At 37.5% G+C, this 16,760-nt stretch overlaps 1 protein-coding gene across 4 annotated transcripts in view; it reads right to left on the bottom strand.

Moving 5' to 3' along the window:
- The window catches only part of DSCAM (DS cell adhesion molecule), a 381,453-nt gene that overhangs the window by 121,997 nt on the left and 242,696 nt on the right, over nt 1-16,760 (bottom strand). For all 4 annotated transcript variants that reach the window (XM_042810976.1, XM_042810977.1, XM_042810979.1 and 1 more), the window contains exon 10: nt 15,389-15,562. In XM_042810976.1, the coding sequence (XP_042666910.1) occupies nt 15,389-15,562 (174 nt within the window). The remainder of the gene's footprint in view (nt 1-15,388; nt 15,563-16,760) is intronic.

Consider the following 16,760-nt stretch of genomic DNA (forward strand, 5'->3'; position numbering starts at 1 on the left):
CTGACCTTAAATGTCTCCAGGGATGGGACATCCATCATATCTCTGGGCAACCTGTGCCAGCAACCCACCACCCTCACTGTAAAAGATTTTTTCCTTATAGCCAACCTAAAACTCCCCTCTTTTAGCTTAAAACCATTTCCTCTTGTCCTGTCATAACAAACTCTGTTAATGCCTATCCACTTCCTTCTTATAGACCCCTTTAAATAGTGAAAGACTAAGCTCTCCCCAGAGCCTTCTCTTCTCCATGCTGAACAGCCCCAGCTCTCTCAGCCTGATCTCATAGGAGAGGTGTTCCATCCCTTGGATCATTTTTGTGGCCCTCTGGACATGCTCCAGCAGGTCCACATCTCTTCTGTACTGAGGACTCCCCATCTGGACACAGTGCTCCAGCTGAGGTCTCACCAATGCAGAGCAAAGGGGCAGCATCACGTCCCTCACCCTGCTGGCTACGCTTCTTTGATGCAGCTCAAGATACGGTTGGCTTTCTGGGCTATATTTTCCTTTTCTGGTTTACATAACTGTAGAATGCCTTTCTTATTTTTCTTTTCATCCTTTGCCAAGCCTACTTTCAGCTGAGCCCTGGATTTCCTGTCCCTATCACTACACAGCCTGCCAGAACTCTATACTCCTTCCAGAGTACCTATCCCTGTTTTCACTGCCTATGCATTTTTCCTTCTTGCTCTTCAGTTTGATCAGCAGGTCCCGGTTCAGCCATGCTAGTCTCTTGCCTTTCTTTCCAGACTTCTTATAGCTGGGGATGGAGAGCTCTTTAGCCCTAAGGAAAGCTTCCCTAAAGATCTGCCAGCTCTGCTCTGTTCTCTTGCCCTTGAGGACAGATTCCCAGGGGATTTTGTTGACTAATTCCTTGAGGAGCTTTCCTAAAATTTAGCATCCTGATTTAACCCTTTGCCTGTCCCATATCTCTCAGGACCATAAACTCCGCCATAGCATGAACACTACATCCCAGGCAGCTTCCATCCTGTTGTCACCAATCAGTTCACTCATGTTGGTGAGCAACAGGTCCAGTACTGCATCCCCCCTGGTGGGGTTGTCTATTGCTTGCATTGACAAATTATCCTTGGTACATTCCAAGAGTCTCCTGTGTTGCCTACATCTCACTGTGATACTTTTCCAGAAGATGTCAGGGGACTTGAAATCCTCCTGTGGGATGAGATCCTGCGATTGTGATGCCTCCTGTAGCTGGAAGAAGAAGGCTTCATCAACAGGATCTACTTGATTTGGTGGTCTGTAGTACACACCAAGCAAGAGGCTCCCTTTGTTGCCTCAGTCTCAGTCATGAGCTTTTGACTTGCTCATTGCCATTCTTCAGGGACAGTTCTTCACACTCTATTCCTCTCTTGATGCAGAAAGCAACACATAAAACCCATTAAATAATTTGCATAAAAGGTCTGAAAGCTCCTCACTTACTGCCTTGTTGAATGAATATTAAATGGATACATGTTCTATATTCTCCCCTCTGTTCCCCTGTGTCATCATTTCAGCACTGTCTCACAGTTCTGCTTAGGTATCTAATGGGCTCCACTAAGTCTATGGGAGAAAGTACACAGATCCCACCTGACATGAGAAATTTAGATGTTTTATAACATTTCACATAGTATGATGACATTCTTTTTTTTTTCTGGGCATGAAAGCATGAGAATAATTTATTCTGATGCAAAGTAAAAGGAAGAAAGCTGAAATGCATAACCATTCCAATGTAGGTCTTCTCACTTCATTTCAGCATAGACATGAAATTCACTGGGTTAGCTTACATTGTACCTTCATGAGAAAAGGGTTAACATACTTGCAAGTCAGGATAGAAAGGCTTGCCCTCAGCAAGCTACGTAATGTAACCTCTAAAAGCATTCTGACTTGTGTGTGCTATCCAAAAGTATCCCTGGATGGCTCTGGGTTAAATCTCTGTTGTCTTCAAGCTCCTATACTTCACACAAACAGCATGCTCATTCATATACAGAAGCTGGAGCATAATTTTTTTCAAGCTATTGCTTCAGGTTTCATCTGTCCATTCATGAGTCCCCTCTCTTTGGAAATAATTGTAACTAAGCTGCAAAATGTCACTTTTACTTCAGAAAAAGTATTCATGTGAGACACACTACAGCTAAGTTATGTTACTAATAGAACATACTACAACATTTAGGAAAAGCAGAAATAGTCTTGAATATGGAAAGAGCTAATAAACTTCAGGAGAACTGCAGATTAAGGAGAACTGCAGAAGCCAGCATGCATATGTATTGCTATATGCATATACAGGCACATAGATACACATCTGCAGCATCTGAAGAATTTACTGTTTATTAGCAAAGTTGCGGTAACTTCCCAGGTTCATATGGTTACTCCGCAGCAAACAGAAGAAATTCAGCCACTTTAATTATTGAATAATTACTTTGCATCTCTTCTATGCTAGGGAGATATGGATAGGTACCACAGCTCAGTACAGGCCAAGCCACTAGGTCACTGTAGCTCATTTTACGTCTTATTTGAGCCCCTCCTTTGAGAGATTTATTCTGCTACCTGTACCTCAACAGATGACACAACTAGTAAGCAGTGTTTAAAAGTAGGCTGCAGCAGAAGAAGGAGCCCTAGTCATCCTAGGGAAGCTATATAGTGGGTACTATTGAACATACTCCTCGCCAGGTATACTCTTTCATTAGTTGTTTGAATACCTTCTACATTGCTTTGGAAGGTCTCCGGATCCACCTTAAAGGCTCCAAGACCAAAAAGAGCAATAGCACCTCTACACAGTGAGTTCTTTGTTTTGGAATGCCTAAACGAAATCAATGCAGAAAGAAAAGGGATATCATAAGCAAACAAACACCAGGACTCCTTAATCACATTAGCCTATCCACTAGCAAATTCCTTGAAATATATCTGGAAACACATACAGAAACGCTTCGTGGTGCCAGTGAAAAATCCTAAGGGCATCCTGGATCATTGTGCAGTCCTGTAATGGTTTTCCTCAGCATGTAAGTACATACCCACTTTCCTTAAAAGCAAGGAACTTCATCTAAGTATTATTTAAATCTTAAAGATGGGCATTTAGCAAACGTTAATTTCATTTTCAACATCAATATGCAACCACTTACAAAAGTCTGGTTTTCCTTATTTCAGCTTGGCAAGTCACCACTCAAAATCTCATAGCAGCAGATTTTCCTTGCTGAAAGTATGGGTTTATGGCTCTAAGTGCGTGGCAAAGAGCCAGCTTGTACCAGTGATAAATGCAACAGTTACACTGCATTACAAAGTCAGACAAAAATAGCAGAGCATTGCTTTCTTGCAGAGCACTTATAGTAATGGGCGCTCATTGAAAAAGCCAGTTTTAAGATAAGACCACAGAAAAAGAAGCCTAAGTACATGTGTGCAATTACCAAAATCAACAAGTAGTAATTAAAAGAAAGAAAAAAAAAAAAGTAAAAATAACCATCTCATCATAGATATTCTTTCTACTGGTCTGAACACACACACCAAAATGTATTTACATAAGAGCTCTGCTGCGGTATTCCTTTTTTTTTCAGGAAAATTCTTTTTGAGAATGGAGTCTCTTTCCCACTTCATGGTCACTATCAGTGCATTTTCAGAAAACACATTTTATCTTTTGAAAATCTTTGTCCTTAGTGAGCAAAGAGATGAAAGTAAGAGAAGAACACAATAGTTTGTAAGGTACTTGTAGCTCAACATGACACATCAGTTAGTAGAAACCTAACTTTTTGCTAGGTCAAATACTTGGGAAAGTATTCTAGGTGATCTGGCAAAATGTCAGAATGGGAAGCTGCAACTAAGAGAACTTGCGGTGCTGACTGAAAGCCAGACTACTGTTGTCAACAGACATATTCACTTCCAAAGATAACAACAATTTCTGGAGCTTGATTATACATTCCTTGCAAGTATGACATATGATACATACACTGATGTCCTGAAAAGTTTAAGTTAAGCTTTAAACACCAACAGAAAGCAAACCTAGAAGCAATTCATAGCAACATACGCTTAAATTGCTAAATATCAATCTGCTTTTCTAAGTATTCTTCAGCATGTCACTGATGATACGAAAAATCATTGTATACGCACCATTTTTATAAATCAGGGGTCTACTCTAAGAACGAATTAGTGGCTGTAGCAACATAATAATAACAGTGCATTTTTAGGTGAATGTGTATTAGGGAATAAATTTAACATCAAAAAATCAACAGCAACACCACAGACAAGAATAATTATTCTGTTTGACAAAGGCAATATTTCCGTCATAGCTCTTTACTTTTTTTCTGCTAAAATTGTAGATGCATAATTTTATTTTGTTGTAATGGTTTGAAATCAAATCAGTCAAAAATCAGTCATTTTAGGTATCTCTCTGAAAGCTGAGAAATGATGGGATTAACAATTTAAGGACATTCACATCAAACTGGATTAACAATGTAAGTACATTCAGGAAATCCCTACACCATCTGATTGTGTCTAGATATTTCTGTTACTTTCTGTTTTCTTTATTTGGGGGTTGAAACTCAACATAATTATGCAAGTGCCCACATGTCCATGCACACTGCTGGACTGCCTGAGAACATGTGTCTTTGCATGAGCAGTATGTCATGATAAAGCCTTACAGCCACCACAGCTAAAACAATTTCACCTTGGCAATTCTACTTGGACCTTCTGGTACCTGCACAAACTGTTTTATTTCAGCGCTCTGCTAAGGGTGTACAGAGCGCATCTTTGATAAATATCTTAATACTTTGTGGATACCACTACTTACTGTTTTGCAAAGTCAGCAGGAGTCTTGTGTATTTCACAAGATAGCAACTGTAGTGGAAAATACTACTGCAGCAATTAAAAGCTATATATTTTTTATTTTTTTTTCATCGAAAAAAATAAATTATTTTATTTTTTCATCGAAGAACCATTTTTCTTTTTTCCCTGGTCATATGTTCAGCTAGATCCACAGAGTTATGTAAAATAGCTTTTCCAATGTCTACTATGAGATTGCCAGATGGAAATTAAGCATTGAATAAATTATGCTAGAGAAGGCAAAATGAATTTCATCAAGATGTATATAGTGCCTGCACAACACAATTCCCACATGATCAAATATTATAACTCAATATGGAGAAGAAAAAGAAAAGTGAACAGAAGACTCATTATTCTGTGGCCTGACGGAAACAGATAAAAAAATATAGATTTTGTTGGATTAATCATAAATAATTAGGACAACAGTAAAAGCTCATTCATTCATTAGCTCCTGGTTTGACGGACCTAATCGATTAATTCCTTAACCCTGCTGAATTCTAATAAGATTTATCTGAGAATGGAGCCACGCTCTTTCAGTTCTCCACAATTCTTTTTTTTCATCCCCAAAGACTATAAAACAACAGACTAAGATATGTTCAAGTATCACATACCAAACAAATATCTGAAAAAATGTAGAGGCAAGCATGCATGCTGATGCAGAGGTTGAATCTTAATGGCTGGGAACAAAATTCAGAGTGAAGGAAACCTGTTTCATGCAAGGAAAATACATTGGGACTATTGAAAGAAAATCTGCATTTACAAATCCTTCATTCTGATTGTACCTGACATGCACAGCAGGAATGGGTCTAGGAAACAATGCCTTAAATTCCTTTGCATATAACACCTTCTGCTTTTAAGACAGCTCGTCTTCCTACCTTGTATTTTCTGTGCCTTTTGTATGCCTCACAGATGTAAATTTTTGTTTTTATTTGATTATCATAGAATCTGTATGTATTTGTACTGCGTGCTATGGTAGGATTTCCACAGAGAACTCTGAACAAAGCAAACATACAAGTCTATTTGAAGAGTGGGAAAAAAACTGTTTTTCAAGTGAAAAGAAATTACTATATAAAATGACATTTTCCTTTAATTTGGAGATAAAATTTCTTCTTTTAAGAAAAGTTTAGAATTTCACTAGTGGAAGAAGATGTATGAGATTGCCTATAGTGGAATCGTAAAGGGAAATGTATTAATTGATTTGATGTCTCTGTCACTTGATATTCACATGCAGTTTACAGCTTACATGTTATTAATCTTTTGTAATTTTTTGTTGTTGTAATTCAACTGTTCTTCCTTTCCTAGTTTTATGCAAAAGTAAATTTTTACCTCAAATTAAAACTATGGAGAAACATTCAACCATGGAAGATAGATTCTTTAGCACACATACTAATAAAGGAGCAAACCACCATTCTTTTTCGGGGAATAGAATGTTTCAATAGCCATAAGTCCCAAACAAATTATAAGAGTTATGATGTGACTCACACAGCAGCATGCAGTAATCAAAAACATTGAATAATCTTTTGAAACATAGATTTTATGCTGAGAAAGATTGTGGTTATCTCATTCAAAGTGCAGAAGAACAAACGATATATGAGAAGAAATATGATTTAAGACATTGTCCATGCTCTTTGTTGTTCAAATCCTCAACTCACATAGGATTAATAATGCGAAGCTCTGAAATGGATAGATGAATAAGTGAATGTGTAGTAAGGTAGTAAGGTAGGGCAAGGTCTGGAAGGATAGGTACACAAGTGGTGTCTAAAACTATCAAGCAATCCAAATGGTCTGAGAAAAAAGAACAGTCTCCTTTAAATAAAAACAACATAAACCACCACCACCACAACAAAAAACCCAGCAAAATCTGGCATGCAACTTGCTGCTACGCTCTTGCTATGCCTTGATGAAGTCTGAACATTTTCTAGGTGTGGGTTAGCTAGTTGGGATGCACAGCCCTTAACAAGTAGCTGTTCCTTTGGCAAAGTGTGGTAAACAACAGCCAGGTTGGAATAGGTCAAGGGAAAAAGAGGAAAAGAGTCACAGCATCCTTTACAGGTTGCCTGTTTAAAGGCTGTAAGGACATGATACTTAAATATATTGAGTCAGACACCATTCCATTTTCATTCTTTTCTCGTAATGGGTAGAACTTTGGCTTCCTTTCCATCAGATGAACTTTGAAGAAGAACACAACCAAAATCATTCTGCAGGTAGTATTTGTGAAAAGACAGCTGCTCTGCTACAAGAGAAGAAAATGTTTAGATGAGAATAGACAGAAGAAAGGAAAGGGAAGAGAAAATGACATGAGACATGAGAATATTCTTTTTGAGCCTGAGTTTTTGTCCTGCTGGAACCTGGCTACAACCATAAAGGAAATGTATCTTAAGATTAGCATGACTATACACAGAGAAAGAAATGACAGGATAGAAGTAGAGACGGGTAAGTGAAGGGGAAGGGAAAGGGATAAGGAACAGTTTATAAAAGCCAGCTCTTGAAGTGGAAATAGTCATGTGTACAGTACATACCCACAAAATTAATTTACATCCCACTATTGCCTTACAGTGCTCTCCTTATTTAGATTTATCTAACCTTTGTCAGTGAAATAGGCCAAACTCCTAATGACATTGCAAATATAAAAATAACTGACAATATATCCTGCATGCACTTCCTTCACTAGAAGTCAACATTAAACCCAGCACACACATAAAGCTCCCCCATCCCCAAGTTGAAATTTCTGTTTTCACAGAAGCATCAATATTTTAAAGCATTTCTCAGGAAAATCACTTGGTTCAATAAGACAGAAGCATGGAAATCCAGGGAGCTATATTCACCTTAAGCATTAAATGGTAAATATTCAAGAAAAAAGAGGCTGTGCACAGATGTATGTGCTGCATTTGAAATCCGTTTGACTCCATATAGACCAGTAAACATCACTACTGATTTAAGGGCATGGTTACTGTTTAGTCATTCTTCCTCTATCACACAGACTGAAGGCAAAAAAGAAATAACCTGTCAGAACATTGTCTTAACACTATTTGCATTAAGACACGCATTTGCACAGATTGCTATTTCAGGGTTATTTTTTTAAGAGAATGAAAAACAAAAATAGAAAAATGAAATATGAAATTTTTAATAGAAATAATTTTTTTGAAAATAACTCCCACACAGACTTCATTCTGAATGCTGAAATTTGGGCAATATAAAACTGAAGGACAACTATCCTGAAAAAAAAAAAACACCCCCCCCCCAAAAAAAAAAAACCAAACAAAAAAACAATGAAAAAGACACTCGATACAAATGCAAAAGATATAATAGGACCTATGTGTGCTTTCCAGCTAGCTAGATATCTGGGCAGAAATTCATGTGTCACCTACCTGCTAGAAACACTGCTGCGCAGCCTGTCTCCTAGAAATTAAAAAAGGCCTGCTTGTTTGTTTGTTTGTTTTCTCCTTGAATCCAATTAGACACAATTTTATGATTTATTTATTTATTTTTAAAGCGAGAAGTCCTTGCCTCTTTCCTGTTCTAAAATAACAGCATTGCAAAGATCAGCATACAAAAGCACTTGAGTATTTGTACTGCAGCGCATCTGACAATTATCTTACCAGAAAAAGCATTCATTTTGGCCAATTGCCACAGGCTTGGCATTAGGGAAAGAAGTAGAAAGCATTTGAATTTACAGAAGAAAAGGGATATTCCAGCTTTCTACCAGCTACCTTGAACATACTTCACGTTTAATTTCACCCTGTTGCCACAGGCACTGTGTTGTTATGACAGCTGATCTACCATTGAATAGCTGTAAAGGAAAATCAACAAAGGATCGCTTCAGCGATTTTCAGTGCAATTTATTGGAGCTTGTATCTTGCGGCTGCTGCCGCCTGTCGGGGTAATGACACATGATGGGTGATTAAAGTGCAAGTCCTTAAATCAAAGCTGTGCCAATGGTCTGAAGAGGCAGAAAACAGCATTCAGAGCTCGTGCATTTCTGCTAGTGGGAGGACCTCATTAGGAAAAGAATGGGCTGTTTTAATAGCAAGAGAAAGTATTTGTGTCTAGAGAGAATTTTCATGTTTCAAAGATTTACCGAAGCTTTCTTACAGCTTCCTTTTAGACTGTGCATTTAATGAAAATAAATAAGTAATTAAAACAGAGAAAGTATTATAATCCATCACCACTGACTTGAAAATTAGAACTGAGCTGTAGTGTAGTTTGTTCACATCACTGCTATCTGAGATAAGGGGAAAGGCAAAGATAAGTAATGGTAGCTTGCTGGCCAGATCACGAGAAAGGACTCTTGGGGCTACAAAGGCACCTCCAGTTCACTACATTTGTTTTTGGTTTTCAATTCCTTTATCCCTGATGAGATATGCAAATAATCCAGCTAGAGATTTTTACCATTTCAGGCCAAATTTGTACATTGGGCAAAAATACATTCTACCTGAGATAGCTGCAAAATAGTTTTGAAGAAGCAAATGAATAGCAAAGCCTTGTGCTCAAAGATGACAGTGCTAGGAGAAAAAAAGTAATAGAGTACGCTATCAGACTAGAGGACTTCGTTTTGCCTTGCCACAAAAAAAAGCCATCAGACAGTGAAAAATGGAGTAGAGATTGTAAAATATCAGAATAGCTAGATTTAGGTGAATTTGACATAGTATAATTGCTGTTCCTCTTAAGATATTTTTGAAAGTGTTGGGGATGATGATTTTTACCACTGTTTACAACATAATTTTACTTTGGAAATGCACACCAGGCAATGCCACCCTTAGTAGACTCTCGTGAAGCATATGAATTTTTTATGAGAAATTCAACATAGACAAAAGACTATAATCTCTATGTAAATGCTATTATTTTCTTCCATAAAGAAAAACAGTGGTTGGACAGGTCTCAATATCACTACATTCTAGAAAAAAAAATTATATTCCTGAAGAGTAAGATGAGTATCTAGAAGAACCCTAGTGAGCAAAGCACAGTGAATTCTCCAGTCACAGCATGCTGACTGTACTGCAGATACTGCTGCAAAGCAATCTCATTTGACTGGTCACATGGGAAGTGCACATTTATCCTGCTCTGATCAAGTTCATGGAGGCAGCCAGGTGAAAATTTCTATACATTTTAATAGCCAAATGCTGCAGCATGTCAGCAGTACAGTGAAAAAGCTTCACTAGATTCAGAATCTCCTTTCACAAACATATCTTAGGTTTGTTTGTGTTTATAACTACTATTATTTTTTATTTCTTTTGAAGCTGAAGTTAGTTATGCAATCACAGTTTCTTTCTTTCATGACTTTTGTGAAGGTGGAGGGAAAGTTCCTTCCTTGAGACCTGAAATGGTCTCCATAGAGAAGAGGCATCAAGGAAGGTAGAGGCAGTAGAGCCTCTGTGGTGAACTGCCGTATCCAAGACACAGGACATCATCAGGTAGCCTTTCCCAAACAACATTTTTCTGTCAAGTATAAAGTATTTTATTAAAAAGTGTTTGATTCTGTTGTTTGTTTTTTGTTGGTTTTTTTTATTAATGTTTAAATGGTGGTACTTAGCATTGAAGTATTAGCAGGGATTAATGTATTCCTGCCGGGGGGGAAGTGTGGGTCTAACTGAAGTGTACAGCTTTAGGTTAATGTATTAAACACATAATACAAATAGTTAAGAAGCATACTTGAGAGGAAAGTGAATGAAACAATTCCTACTTATTTGCAGATGAGATTTGCTGGAGATGTTTTAGTGATCAAATGAAAACTTCAGTCTCCATAATGACATTGAAATAAACGATGGATTTAGGAAGAGGCAGGATTAAGATGAACACCTCCAACAGGATTATTTGCATAGAAACATATGTTAGAAATATACATACCTTACTAACAGCTTGCTTTCCAGTAGGGTGTTTTTTTTTCCCCCACAGTGCTTTTCTATCAGATTATATATAGCTTCTAAAGTGGAATTAAGAAATTTATTGAGATGAAGGCAGGCAGGCAGTCCATTTTAAGCAGACATCTCTTTCCTTGTGACTCCTAAGCAACCTTTAAATAATTTTAGCTCTCCCCTTCATGTTAACGGTTCATTATCTTGTATAGAAAGACTTCTTTAGAAGTCTTGTCCCAGGCTCCAGGAATAGTTTCTCAAGACAGCATGAGTTTACTTATTCCAGATCTCTCTCATAATTTTCTAATACTGTATGTCTTAGTGAATAACTATTCAGAACTGCTTATCTTTGATTCAGAAGAAAATAAAAAGTGTCTGATTATGATTTTTATGCTTATTCCTTAAAAAGAAGGGGGGAAGATAATAACTGCTAAGTGAAGATTCTCTGTTCTCACAGTTGCCATTCCAGCCCTGTGGTTCCTGATCGTGCAGTGACTCTGGCAGCTCTTTCTTTTTACATCTCTTTTACTATTTCTTAAGGCTTTTTTTTTTTTCCCTCTCGTCTCTTTTCTTTGTACTCCCTCCTCATACGAACTCCCCTCAGACAATAAGTTGGACCTACTTCTCAAGGTGAAGGTGTCACACAGCAAACACTGAGGTACTAAATAAGTGTGTATCTGGAACTGTTAACATTTCATTCATAGCTTCAGGAGCCTTGCTAAGCAAGCTAAGTTGATTTAAATAAGCTTAATCTGTTTTTATACCAAATAGAAATTTGTCAATTTTAGAGGTATCAAGTCATGGAAGTATATTTATGTCACTGTTGATTCTGACCACCCCTGAACTGCCAAAACAAAAATTCATCTACCCTCTTTTGACATTAAATGTCAATAGTTTTCTGTTTACATATAGGTGACACAGAAAGTGCTGGAAGAGTAAAGCACCTAGTCTCATTAAGAGAAGATTTGTCATAGGAATTGCAGAAGGTACTAGTTTATCCAGAGTGGGTGAATGTGGAGGGAAAGAGTAAAATAGGGTTTTGATTTTAAGTTCAGAAAGAGGAAGTTCTCAGGGATGCTATCCATGGTTAGCATATGTATACACAAGGTATCAGTTGTACAGGGAGCAGTTCAAAAGAAAAGTAGTTGCAAGAGGATTGCTGTCAGGTCTTTCTCTCTGAGAGGCAGTTCAGTTCCACAACTAGTGCTAAGTCCATTACTTTTTTCTCAGATGACTGGAGCTGCCTCACATGGACAACCCACATACAGACTGAAGGAGGGTTGAAAGACATTTTATCAGAAGGAAGCCACAGCAAGATATACTATTGTTAATCTTCGTTTACATTTTGGAAAGTTGCTTCTTACCAACTTTTTTATCCAGAAACAACTACCTGTGACAGGTCTGACCACCTTCTGCCTCTGAGTGAAGGTAATATTTAGGGTGACCTTATGGAGCAAGGTAGCACATAATGCAGGATCAATTAATTAAGAACACTATGAATTTCATGGAGGAAGCTCTAACCTTTCTGGGTCCAGATACCAGCTTTTGTGGAAGGGAGAAAGGAAGGCAGAATAATCAAGGAAAAAAAAAAAAAAAAAGATACAAAGATACAAAAATAAAAGCAGGCATAGCTCCCCCCCACCCCGCTTTGGAGTTTCTTTATATGATTTGCTGCAAGGATTGCGCCATAATCACATCACCAGGAATGGGGGTCCACGTATACCTGAAGTCCATCATGGCATATTTCCACTGAAGTCGCTTCCTAACACAGCTTGCTCTTAATGTGTGTTTAATTACAGTTAGAGCTGTGCTTCTTCTATGCCAGCACCAACACACTAACAGCATCTGCTCTAATAGCCATGCTGGGAACAGTACGTGTGTTAGTAGATGTGTGAGGGTGTACAGACACGTGATTGCCTGCTATCTCAGAGCCAGAGGGCTTTTCATTAGATTCAAACAGCAACTGACTCTCCAGGGAAGCTCCTGCTCTTATTTGATAAGAGATGCTCTTTTATCACACATGAAACTGCATGCAGTGATCAGACAGGCAGTGTGCATAGCTGCCAACCAGAGGAAAGCTGTTTTTCTATAGCATATTACAGCAGTGCATCACTACCACAGCTGAAGATTGGCCCAGAAATGCCCAGTTATGGAAGCCACAGAAACTGGAACTTCAATGGACCCACCGAAGAAATATGCAATTAAAGTACTTGCTTGAGAGATTCGGAATATCATGGAATATCGTGGGTTTTTTTTCTTGAGAAAACACAGCCAGTTTGATAAATGAGAGTGGAGGTACTGGGGTCTGCAAATATAGTAGGATTGATACTCTTCCTTTCTTCAGCTATCATTCTCTGACACTATTACAAATAAACACCTCTAAACATTTGTGGTCTTACAGATAGCTCTCCAATGGAGAAAAAGTTGGCTTTTCTTTACTTTCAGAAATATATCTTTATTATTACTTCTAAGGGCAATAATTTTGTCAAGCCAGTTATCATCTCAGAACTGCAAGGAAATCAGTCAATCTTCAAGTATCCTGTAAGCATGAATGTGAATGGCGTGGGGGTTTTCTTCAACACTTTTCAAAAAGGTCACCTAAGAACCTGGTGCACTGGAGTGCCAATGGGTTCTTTTTCTCTTCAGTAAGAAATTATATTTTCTTTTCTTTTCTCATAATCTTTCCTCTATATTCTAAGCCATGTTCACACTTGGAGTTTTACAACTAACATGAACCTAAAAACTAGATTCTTTTGTCTTTTATGCTTGAGTACTTTTATGATTGAGTCAAAATGAGTACTGTTAAATTATATATAATATCTTGTACTGTGGTATCTACTGCAACTGTACCAACTGTACCAATTGTATTTATGTGTTGTATCTTGAGAATTGATTTTTTTTAAATCTCTTTTTTTTTATTATTATTATTATTTACAAGGTTCTTAAGAGTTGCTGTCGGCATTTCTTCTGTTTCTCAGGTTTTTTTGTTTTGTTTTGTTTTGTTTTTTTGTCCTTTGATCAATTTTTTTTTTACTTCTCCTTCATTATTCAACTGCATCTAATAAACAGGATATAAATTTTTGAAATGAGATGTGAACCCAGGCATGCCCAACCAACCCATGGCCTCCAGACCACCTGCACTCAGCTCAGCTGGTAATGCGGTCCACACCCCCCGCTGCTGCATCATCATGGCAGCAGCTTTGCCCCATCAGGCAGCCCAGCTTATCCCTGGGACATGGAGAGGGCACAGTGCAGTACTGATAAATAACACGGCACTGTGGTTAATTTGCAAGGAAATCAAATATTACAATTTGAAAAGACACTGTATTCAGAAACACGCTGCCAAATTTGATTCATATCAATGACTTCATAAAGACAAAATAGCTGAACTGAAAGGAGTCTGTAACCTCAACAAAATATTTTTTTAAAAAAGTTAAAACTCAAATGGACTCTGTTATAAAAGCTAGTTACGTGGCAGAAATATTGAGTGCAAAAAAATCAAAATGGTGATGGTGAGTTTGTTAGGCAGTGTATTGAAAGCACAACAGATATAATGTGTCCTAATAAGAAAACAGAATTTTCTAAAATCAGTTTGTCTCACTATTCTATAGGCAGGTGAACTGAAGAAAAAGGAAAATCTATCAACAAAATTTTGGAGAGTAAAGTTGCTAATCTCAAATATTATGCTTTGGCAATAGATGAAAAAACTGATGCTACGGATACGGCTCAACTTGCCATTTTTGTTAGAGGTACTAATAAAGAATACAATATCACTGAAGAAATGGTTTCTTTGGTGCTACTGAAAGACACAACTAAATCTCTTGATATGTATGAAGCACTAAAACAATACATTTAAGCAATTTTCTTTAACTTTTGTCAATTTATCTGATGTAGCTATTGATGGTGCCCCGGTAATGGTTGGTAAAAAAAAAAGGTATGGGTGCTGATTATGAGGTGGTTTACTTTTCTGAAGGAAGATGGCAAAGCTAGAGTAAAATGCTAAAAAGGCTTTGCGAAGTAAAATCAAGTCCTTTATGGAATCAAAAGGAAAATTTGTGCCAGAACATGAAGATTAAAAATGGCTCACAGATTTAGTATTTTTGGTGGATTTGTCTGCTCATTTGAATGAGTTAAACGTGTGCCGTCAAGATGAAAGTTACTTCATCTGCGCTATATTTCAGACATAACAGCATTTGAAATGAAACTAAAATTATGGTAAGCTCAAGTCATGGCAAATAACGTCATGCATTTTGATTGATCATAGAAAAAATCAGTCCTGTGAACAGTGAAAAAGATGCAGCCATTTTTTCCATTTTGATAAAAATATATATATATATTTAAATTTAAACATCCCACTAGTTTTATGTTTTTGTTGCTCTGTTTTTATGTTCTAATAAAAATATATATTAAAAAATAAGTTTTGTTGCTTATTTACAATAGGTTTAATACACATTTTATATCTGGCCCATTGCAATTCCTGTTTGCTCAATGCAGCCCAGGCAAGCTGAAAGGTTAAAAACCATGTTAACCCTTCATGCCTTTAAATCTCCGTTTGTCCTTTTAGTATGTAATATGTCTTCTTAACCATACTGATCTTCCACGTGCTAGCACATGCAGATGAATAACAGTGAGAAATTAGAAACAACAAAAACAACTTCCCTCATCTAACCTAAGGATGCAATATGCAAGCCCTTGTCACTTATGGTAATATCTGGATCACAGAGAAGTGTTTTAGTTCTTACTTTTAACAGTGAGGTACATGGACTTGCTGACGTCTGCTCCCACATCATTGCTGACCTTGCAGAGGTAGTATCCACTGTCTTCTTCTAGCACATGTTTAATCAGCAAGGAACCATTTGTGAGAAGCTGGATACGACCGTTCAGTGCAATTGGCTGGAACTGAGGAACCCCGGCACCTACAGCAGGACCAATGCAAAAATAGATTAGCTAGGAAAGAAATGGTTTCATGTTTCTTTTTTTCTTTATGAAATAAGGAAGTAACTACTGCCTCCTGTTCTTAGAGACACAATTCAATTACAATACAAACAGTTCTGGTATCACTGGAAGAAACTGATTGTTTCTTTGCCAAAATTGAATTCATTAAATGGAACGAAGAAAAGCTTTTGGAATACAAGGGTAACAATATTTGTTAATGTTAAATGGAATAAAAAGAGCAGAAAGCAGGAGTGAAAGAACCAGGAAGGGGGAGAGAGAAAATGAAAGAGATTTTCAGACAGCTCATGGGTAAAAAAGCACATTTGTTGTACATTTAGAGGCTAATAAATTATTGACAATTACAGCTGAACAGTCATACAAATATGCATCCCTTATGCATACACCAGATTAATTTCTTATGACTAAAAGGCCTGTTTGTTGTAGTAAACATGGAATACTCAAGGGACCTTTAGGACCTTGTTTGCTGAACTCTGGGTAACATGGGAAAACACATCAAAGACTGTGTTGCTTGCTTCCTCCTATAGCTGACTGATGACACATCCCATGTCTATTCTGCCATGTCTGGAGCCAATATTCATTCAGATTTATTAAGAAAAAAGATTGATAGAGAAAGGAAGGAAGGAAGGAAGGAAGGAAGGAAGGAAGGAAGGAAGGAAGGAAGGAAGGAAGGAAGGAAGGAAGGAAGGAAGGAAGGAAGGAAGGAAGGAAGGAAGGAAGGGAGGGAGGGAGGGAGGGAGGGAGGGAGGGAGGGAGGGAGGGAAGGAGGGAAGGAAGGAAGGAGGGAAGGAGGGAGAGCTCAGAACATTAATCAGGCATGGAGTGCCATGTTTGGTAATACCACAATAATGGAACATCCATAAAAACACAGGAAGCTAAAGATGTTTATATTAACTTAGATTTCATGGAAAACAAACAAACAAAAACAAAAACAAAAACAAAAACAAAACCTACCTTAATACAACTTTAAGATTAAAGAAACCTTTTATAAGCTATGAAATAAGTATACATGCAGATGGGCACCGAAATTCTTATCTTTAAGATAAATAATTAAGATAAATAATAAATAATTAATAATAAGAAGTGGCAGCTGGTTGGAGAAAGATACGTGGACATCCACATGGATACATGTGGACGTGGCCCACATATGTTTTCTCTTGT

Source organism: Centrocercus urophasianus, unplaced genomic scaffold (assembly GCF_019232065.1).
Source record: "Centrocercus urophasianus isolate 14NV4802_14NV808 unplaced genomic scaffold, USGS_Curo_1.0 seq_12, whole genome shotgun sequence".
Classification (NCBI taxonomy): Eukaryota; Metazoa; Chordata; class Aves; order Galliformes; family Phasianidae; genus Centrocercus; species Centrocercus urophasianus.